This window comes from Chionomys nivalis, chromosome 5, assembly GCF_950005125.1.
Source record: "Chionomys nivalis chromosome 5, mChiNiv1.1, whole genome shotgun sequence".
NCBI classification, from domain to species: Eukaryota; Metazoa; Chordata; class Mammalia; order Rodentia; family Cricetidae; genus Chionomys; species Chionomys nivalis.
In genome coordinates, this window is record NC_080090.1 from 56919605 (window position 1) to 56928536 (window position 8932).

Sequence of the window (8932 nt, forward strand, 5' to 3'; positions counted from 1 at the left end):
GGCCCCTGGGTGTGAATGGTTTCCCATGCCTCACAGCAGGCTACCATCCCAAACTACTCCCATTTGACCCTGGGATCACTCCTGAATACTCAGGTCAGGTGAAAGTTCACCTAGTATTTACCAGAGATCAAAGCAATGAACCAGATAAGCTGAGCAGCTCCGAGGACCGCACTCTGGAGTCTTGGCTTCCAGGAAGCTTTTAGGCAGCCGGCCTGAAACAAAACAGAAAATTTCCTTTTAGTACCTACAAACAACCAATGCGACTGTAGAAATTCGGCTGAGAATCACTGGGATAATTCTTATCTCCAGCAGGAAGGTGTTGTGGACCTTCCCCTTCCTTCTACTTTTTCAACACTCCCGACCCACCATAACGAGGCTGTGAAGGGCATATCAAATCTATTGGCCTTTAGAGATGAGTTCAGACAGGTAAGTTCTAGAAATGCTCATCTTGTCCAAGCTATTATTACACACAGCAATACTGAATTTGTAACATCTAAATCATATTTTACAAATGAAAATTGCTGACTTAGACACAGAAGCTGTCTACTTGACATTTTTACATTCATAAACCCCTAAGGGTTCAAACTCACAGAGCATTGCCTTTGAGGATGTGGAGTATGAGGCTTGTCCAAGCTGCCTCCAAAGCCGCTCTAATGTTATGATCAACGTGAAAACAATGGTTTTGTATTTAAATGCAGGGTTTCTACTCCTTCAGAAAAATAGCTAACTAAAATGACTGTAGAAAAATTCTGTATTGCTCAGACAGTACTGCTACCATACACAGTACGAGATGCAGGACATAGTGTGGGACGGCATATGTCTTAAGGGGCAGATGCCCTGCTGGCCACAAGCTCCAGATACCAAGACATGCACAACTCAAACCAAAGCAAGTCTCCCGGACAGTGGTGGGTGACTTGGCCAGCTTGGCATTGTCCACCCTGGAGTCTCTGAATTCTGGCTCCTTTGGGTAGGTAGAGTGTCCTCACAAGCCAGCACACTAGTCAACTGACCTCTGCATGGTCGTCTCTCCAATGGTACTATATTCATCACAGTTAATTGTGTTCTAAAAATAATTGCCATGTAGGTGACATTTTTTAAAAAATTAACTTTCAGAGAATTATGGTTCCAGATAATTAAAGATATTTTAGTTTTTATTTATTATATTTTTATAAATAAGCAGAAAAGACATTGTGTTTAAAATTAGATTAGCTTAAGATTCTGTAGAGGAAATAAAATGGGGGTCAGTAGCTAAGGAGACAAAGAGAATAGTAGAAATGTCCGTGTTATCACATGTTTCTTGGGTTTGCATCATTCCAGCAGTTAAGACAAAATACAACAGCTTTTTAAAGAGCTATGTTTATAATATGCTGGAAATCTAAACTTAATTTCAAAATTTATGAAGAAAATCTTTAACTCTCCACTTTAAAAGGAGGGGAGGTGACGCAGTTTGCCAAAGTTCTGGAGATACGAAGAAAAGCTTTTACAGATAAACAGCAATGTAGCCCAATGCAGGGCCCAGTATTGGCTTTGACCCTCGGCTGGGTTCCACCCTGAGGAACATGACAGTTTTAAATTCATTGTGTTTCCACCTGGACCCTTGTGACTTGTCCCACTAATGATATATCTAGGCATTTTAGGTGCTGGGGTCTGCCTAAAGGAGGCATGAGGAGAGTGAGCTGATGCGACTTCTAACTTTTTTTAAAAAAAAATCACTGTGCCCAAATCTACTCATTGTTTTCTGTATTAACTTATTTCAACTTTTAAATAAGCTTTTGTTTAAATAAAACCCTCAATAGAGGTACTCTCCATTCTAAGTTGTCCGTTTATTTGTACAAACTTTAAAACAAGATTTTATTTAAATTTCTCCAGCTGATTCTCTATTGTACCAGTTGTGTGTATGTGTAAACATCTGTGTGTGTATGTGTGTGTGTGTGTGTGTGTGTGTGTGTGAGAGAGAGAGAGAGAGAGAGAGAGAGAGAGAGAGAGAGAGAGAGAGAGAGAGAGGAGAGTGGTTTGAGGAAACATAAAGTTTTAGAAAATTGTGGTGCTTCATTGAAGTCCTAACATCATAAAAGGAGGACACAAACGTCTGTGCATCCTGTTTCATCTCGACACTTCTGTTCTTCAAGATCATCAAATACCAGGACTCATCTTCCTGAGCTATTTCAGTCCCATAGGAGATGCAAGGGTCCCTGCCGAATCAATTCTGCATTTCCATGGCATTCCGCAGTAGGTGTTCTGGTCTACTAAGGGACGATCACCACATCCCATCACTGAGTATAAGTGATTTTTCCCAACTTGGCTAGCTAAGTGCACATCAGATCAATATATCAATTCTTAGTCTTACAAAGATCATGAACTGTGGAACTGGTAAAGAAAATGTTTATCTGCAGCAATTAGACTCCTTCCAAAAGGCTCATGGATCCAGTAATTCATTTGTGCTAATTCTTATATAAGTCGAAGTTAACTTTAAACTTGCTATGTAGCCAGTTCCTCAGCCTCCTGCCTCCATCTCCCATGTGCTGGAATTAAGCCACCATGATCATGTGAACCTCCTTACTCTGATCATACTTAATAGACCCCCAAATCAAACCCCTGTGTCAATAGTAAGGTTGCCTGTTGACTTAGTGGTAGCTGACAGGACTTTTATGTGGGTATGAAGCATGGTAGTATTTGAAAGCTTTTACTTCGTAATCAGCTTTCCTTGGAAATGTCTTTTTGGCTGATGGCAGCCTTTTATACCTGCTCCTGCTTTACAGGACGGCTTTAGGGAGCAAAGGGACCTAGGACTCTAAAGAGTTAAGGACCCTGTGTATCTGACCAATCAAGAAGTATTGTAACAAGAGAAAATGCCTCTCTAGGTGAAGCGGCATGTGCTCTGCTAATCTTTAAGGCTGTCTGGCAGACTGCTTCAAACTGTAAGTGTCTGAAAAGAGTCTGAGCCTGACTGGGTCATTAGAATAACATCCTGTGACTGCCCAAACCTTGTGTAAGCACCCTGGTTATCGGCAATGCTACTTAGAGCTAGGGCAGAGTCAAGGAGGGAGCAGAAAGTCTGAGAAGCTTGGCCTCTTAGCCTCCCATTTGTATGAAGAGGGACCAACATACAGGGGTCCCATGGCCACAGAGAGGGGACCACAGTGCAGCAGTTCAGAAGCAGAGGTGGTACCCCTTTTTGACCTTTGTCTGCCCGTCCATATCCTCTTGGCTCTCTCTGCTTCTTCTGCAGCTATTAGTTCGCAACTCCCCTGCCTCCTCGTTGTTTTCCAGCCCACAGCTTCCACCTTCTTATCAAACTGCTCTCTTGAACTTTATCATGAACTTGCACATCACCCAACTAAATGGCAGCTTTCCGCCTCTATCTTACTTGAACTCTGTGCACCAGTATTTGCTGTAGGCAATTCATTTTGCTTAATGTGATGTTTCTTTTTCTGAGTGTTCCTTTGGATCTACTCCAACTTTCTGTCCTTGGTGTATTCCTGCTGCCACGATTCTATTCCTCTTTTCTAGACCTTACGATCATCTATTTGTAAAAGTTCCCAAATCAGCATCTCCATTTCTGGTGTCGCTCTAGAGCATAAGGATCCCAACATGAATACTGAGCAGACACAAGACCATGCAGGTTGCCAGGTTCCAAAGAAACTATGGCAACATTGGAAACAGCTGGCTAACTGTGGTGCCTATAAGCATATCCATGGGTCATTTCAGCTCTTCACACCACGTGGAAATGTGATAATTAGTAGATAAATGATAATCATAATCTGATACCTCTGATACAATATGCTATACTAGAGACTGTCTGAATAAAAAAAATTTACAGATCTGAAAAACAATATTCTTGCCATTTACTCCACTCACTAAAGTAACAGATTTATTGAGTGACATGTCTAGAAACCCAATATGCAACATGACCACTGTAGGTAATAAAAATATACTACCTATACATTCTTGTTAAATATGATTTAGCTATTCTTTCCACAAAAACAAAATTAAAAATAAGCAATGAAAACCACTTGGCTACCTGTATGTATCCTGTTACATTATACTGTATATTTAAATATCCACAATAAAGCATATTTTTTTTAAAAATGAATGATGGATTTATAGATATACAAATGAATGATGAAATAAACAAAATGAACTAATACAAATAAAATAATAATTGTAAGAAAGTGACTGGAAATAGGGCAGAGGTCTGCTAAATAAGGCAACCTCCAAAAAGCACACCACCCCCTCCCCGACACTTTTCCCTCACTCTACTTGATGTGAGAGAAACAAGAGCAGGACGCTCTCTCTCCTACAGCTCCAGCAGGGATCAGGTAAGCCCGACGGACTCTAAACTCCATACAGACAAGTTGTAGGAATGAGGGGAGGGGATGTGGGGAGCTGGAGGGATGTTCCAAAGGTGGTGTGCCTCAGGAAGCCTAGAGAACATGACATAGCAACCACTCTTTAAAAGAAAATTAAGTTTCAACGTAATGTGCTGGTGCGGTCTGACTCTGAAAGGCTCTGGCACACAACCAATGCAGGTTCTTATACCCGGCAGTAGCATTGACCCGAGCTTCTCTGCCTACATCTCCATGGCAACCTGAACTCCTCCTCCAGGTAGGAGCAGGGAGGGAGGACCAAAAATCTTTCCCTTGTCTGAACCCTTTTTACAGCAACCTGTTGTGGAAGCCTAATGACTTTACCGTGTGGCAAGAGTCCTGGACACTAGCCAAACTGTCACTCGGATTGTCACAGACTGGCTTGCATGCCATTGTTTCTTTTCCGGGCCTCAGAAATCAGCTTCTAATTGGCCTCATTTCTCAAAATTAACTACTGCTAATTCTTTCTCTAAAATGCAATCAAAATGATTATCTTTCTTTTCTCTCTCTCTCTCTCTCTCTCTCTCTCTCTCTCTCTCTCTCTCTCTCTCTTTGCGGTGCTGGGATCAAACACAGGACCTCATGAATGCTGTGGAAGTATTTTGCTATTGAGGCATATCCCCAGCCAGAATGACATTTCTAACATAATTTGTTATATTGCTTTACTACTTAAAAGCCAATGGTTCCTTGTCTCTAAGCCACACATTCAAGTTCTTCAAAATATACAAAGAAGACCCTTAAAAATATGAACCCTTACTGTTTGACAATTCTTCCTACCACTACTCCTCAATTATCCAATCTTTCTTGCATTACTATGATGAAGTTATAATAAGACATGCTATGATTTCCATAATGTATTATATGTTCCCTGTACTTTTCTTCCAAGAGTACCTATGTGAATCAGCCCAGTTCCCCTTAATTTTCCCCTTAGAGTAGTCTGGCTATCCAGACCACGTTTTCTTCCATACCAAACAACCACTCTCTTGTTGCCATCTGGGGGTTATTTTTCCATTAGTTATTCCAACAACAACTAAGTCCCTAAAACACCTCAGGCACGTTTCCAGGGAAAAGAGTTAAAATCACGAAAGTGGACTCAGTATCTGTCCTCAGAATGAACGTGTGTAGTTGCACTAAACAAAATGAAGATGTACAGCCGTAGAAGTCAGGTGAGAGTTAAAGTAGGCAGAGGGACTGGGGAGCAGTCAGCTGGGGACCTCAAGGCAGTCCTCTGCAGGAAGGTGCTATTTAATCCAACAGCAAAGCGATCAGAGAAAGCTGTCAAGTGGGCAGCAGGAAGAACACGAGAGCCTTGATCAAGCGTAAGGTCAAACAACACAAAGAAAGGAATACAGCTGGAACGGATAGGGTAGAAGCAAACAAATGTGCCAGGAAAGTAGTTGAAAGATGATTCCAGGCTCTTGGAGCCAAAGCACGGGATGAGCTCTTATTGTAGGTACAGAAAGAAGCCGGGGGACAACTTTAAAAGAACTATGCTGTGCTCTGGCTGATGTTGAAAACTGGGACTCTAGAGAGTAACTGAAAAGGTAGCTTGGGGACAGGTCTTGTGTTGGATGCTAATCAGAAAGGGAGCCATCTTCAGGGTTCTGAATCGAGAAGCCCCATGAAAAAATGTACCTAACAAGGCTGTTGTTATTGAGTAGGAACATGAAGGAAGACTGAGATACAAAAAGCAGAGGCCGTTCCCATGGTCCTGATTGAAGTAAAAGAGGAACTGATGGGCTGCTGTCGATGGGAACGGAGACGGGAAGGAAGAGATTCACCAGGGATGAAGAGACATACGACCTCAGGGTGGCAAAGCCCAGGTATCATAAGGCATGGCAACAGTTCCGGCCTCAGTGCCCTCGACTTTCTGGATGGAGGTGGTGGGATGACAATGTCGCAGCAGCGCCCCCCACCCCCGGAAAATAACACTAGAAATGAGCTCGTCTCTAAGTTCAACAGATTTCAGATTGAAATAAGACAAATCCCTTATCTCAGAACCAAAGCCTATATTTAAATTAGACTAGGCAGAGTTATGGTATAAAACAAAACAATAGCATTAAAATAAAGCACATTTTTGATTTTCAAGAAGACCACAGGTTCTTAGCTGAGCTACATCCCTAAAAACATGAAGGATTCCTCTGCATTTGATGCTGTAGAGTATCTGTGTTGCTCTTCCAGCAGAAGCATTAGACACCTGGAAGGCAATATAGTGACTCTCAGTATAAAATCAGCCTGCCCGGGGACCTTGTTCAGTACTGTCTATTAGGTGAAAGTCAAGATCTCTTTGGTGATCTGACTAATGATCTTCTATGCACAGAGCTCTAATGATGCACATTCAAAGAGTTCATTGCCAGCCTAAAACACTATGGAATAGAAATAATAGAAGGATCAGTAGAAACTGGAAGAAACTGGAGGCTGAAGTGGTTAGAAAGTTCACAGGAAGTGATCCTGAGCTGCTCCTTGACCTGCTGACGCCTTGTCAGACCTCAGGACAACTTAATCCCTAAGCAGGAGCAGCTCCATGTGAGCTGATTGAACACCATCCCACGAGATACAACTTAACTTGATTCCCTCGGGTCCTCATTGAAGCCACTGTCTAAATATGAAGCAGATATCATACAGACAGACTGAGGTTTCTGAATCCTAAGAGACAAATGCCCTTGGAGAGGAAGCTATCTAAGGAGTGCTGTGGCCAGTCCCAGGGCTCGTCCTTAGCACTTCACTGCAGGCATCCAGCTTTCAGGGTGGGAGCTGAGGAGCACCTGACCATAACACATAGTGGGGAAAGTCCCAAGGGTCTTCTGCAACCTGCCTGGAAGTCCAGGAACCTCCTACTGATGTCTGTAAAGGTCAGCTTACGTGGATATTTGTCTTTTCATCCAGGCAAAGAAATTGTAGCTTCCATCAGAATCCTGAACAATGCCATGATCAAATATTTTTATGTATTTGAAATAGAAGAGGATGCCAAAAAGAATAGAAGGAAGAGATGGATGGTTCATTCACTTGCGTCAACTGATTCAGAAGAATGGCATGCAAAAATACACCAGTAATCCCAGCTTATGTCATGGTCATTAAATAGTGCAGCCTCAAATGTCACCATCCTCATGTCTCTATTTTTCTACACACACACACACACACACACACACACACACACACACACGGGGCAGGGGGGAGGAGGTTGCAAAGGTGTGTTGCAGGGAAGTAGGGAGGAGGAAGTATCCCATGCAAGCATGGCTTTCTTCAGGAGTGCTACAGAAAAATGCCCAAAAGAGAACATCTGCCTGCTCCCTCATTAGGTACAGACTAGAAGATTTCAAATTCTGAGACTATGTGTGATACTCCTAGTATATTGGAATGCACATGGAAGTATCCCAACTATGCATGTTTTATCCAGAGCCATTATACTGACTTCAAAATATCTGGTTGCCTTTGTATCTTCCCTCAGTCCCAATCTCACTATACCTCCAGAGTTTTCTCATTCTCTTAAATAGTAGCTAGAGATATAAATGCCCTTCAGTGCAATCTTATTTCTTTTCTACTATGATATTGAATGTTATATGTAGATTATTTTTATTACATCCCATTTGTAGATGAGGAGACTGAATTAGTAACACTAAAGATAGAAATTTAGATCAGAACCCCATGGATATTCATGGATTAGCTCCAGAGAACTCCTGAGACTTAGAGAAACTGTTAAGAAGCCTGAGAATAAGATGATTAAGCAGCTATTCAATTGTAGATGTTCAAATGCCCCAACACGCTTTCTCAGCCTTCCATTTATTCCAGAGACACCCGCAGACTTAGCAAAGAGGTGACGATCTTGCCAAGATCTCTTCTCATGGAGAGTGTGTGCAGCCAGAGAATGCGATCTAGAAGGCATCATCATCAAGTCTTGACAGGCATGTAGCCACTGGTTAAATGCCTGCCCTCTGTAAGCCACAACAGTTCTAGCTGTAAACTAGAAATCATCCAAACTTACTAAGATTGTTGGGAGAATCAAAATGAACAGCAGGCTTTTAAAAATGCTTTCAAGCCAGGCATGGTGATGTGAACCTACGATCTTACCTATCTAGGAAGCTGAGACAGGAGGATAGAGTTTAACACGCCAAGGTAATAAATAAGACCTCATTTCAAAAAGAGAGAAAATAATCCTCGAGCTCTAACCGGCTATTCAACATAAAGCCCCATGGCTATTGCTGTTCCTTACTTTCTGAACCTTTCCTCAGTCCTTCAGCCAGAAACCGCTTTAACTCCTCTACTTCCCACACAGAGAAAATGAACTTACCATCTCCTCCACGACTCCACTGGCTTTCTCCCTTCTGGCCACGCCACGCTTCTTATACTTTTGCTGCTTCCCCTTGGTGTCAGGCTGCCTCGGAAAAACAACTTCCTATTCGCTTTTGAGAAATTTATCACGGCCTTTCCCCTAAAGTTAGAATGTTGATACTGCAGGATCAGAGTTGGCAGCTTGGAAGATGCGGTTGCCAAGGGAGCAGCGGGTCACTTCTTCCACGGGGGACTGTCTGGAGACAGGCGCAGGTGTGAATCATGCCTGGACATCC

The 8932-nt window shown here is 42.4% G+C and overlaps 1 protein-coding gene across 1 annotated transcript in view; it reads right to left on the reverse strand.

Annotated features, from left to right (window-relative positions):
• The window catches only part of Selp (selectin P), a 33269-nt gene extending 24582 nt beyond the window's left edge, over positions 1-8687 (reverse strand). Inside the window, exons 1-2 of the mRNA XM_057770218.1 lie at positions 8656-8687; positions 122-212 (exon numbers count right to left, since the gene is read on the reverse strand). Of these exons, the coding sequence (XP_057626201.1) occupies positions 122-212; positions 8656-8658 (94 nt within the window). The 5' untranslated portion in view covers positions 8659-8687. The remainder of the gene's footprint in view (positions 1-121; positions 213-8655) is intronic.
• Positions 8688-8932: the final 245 nt, after the last annotated feature.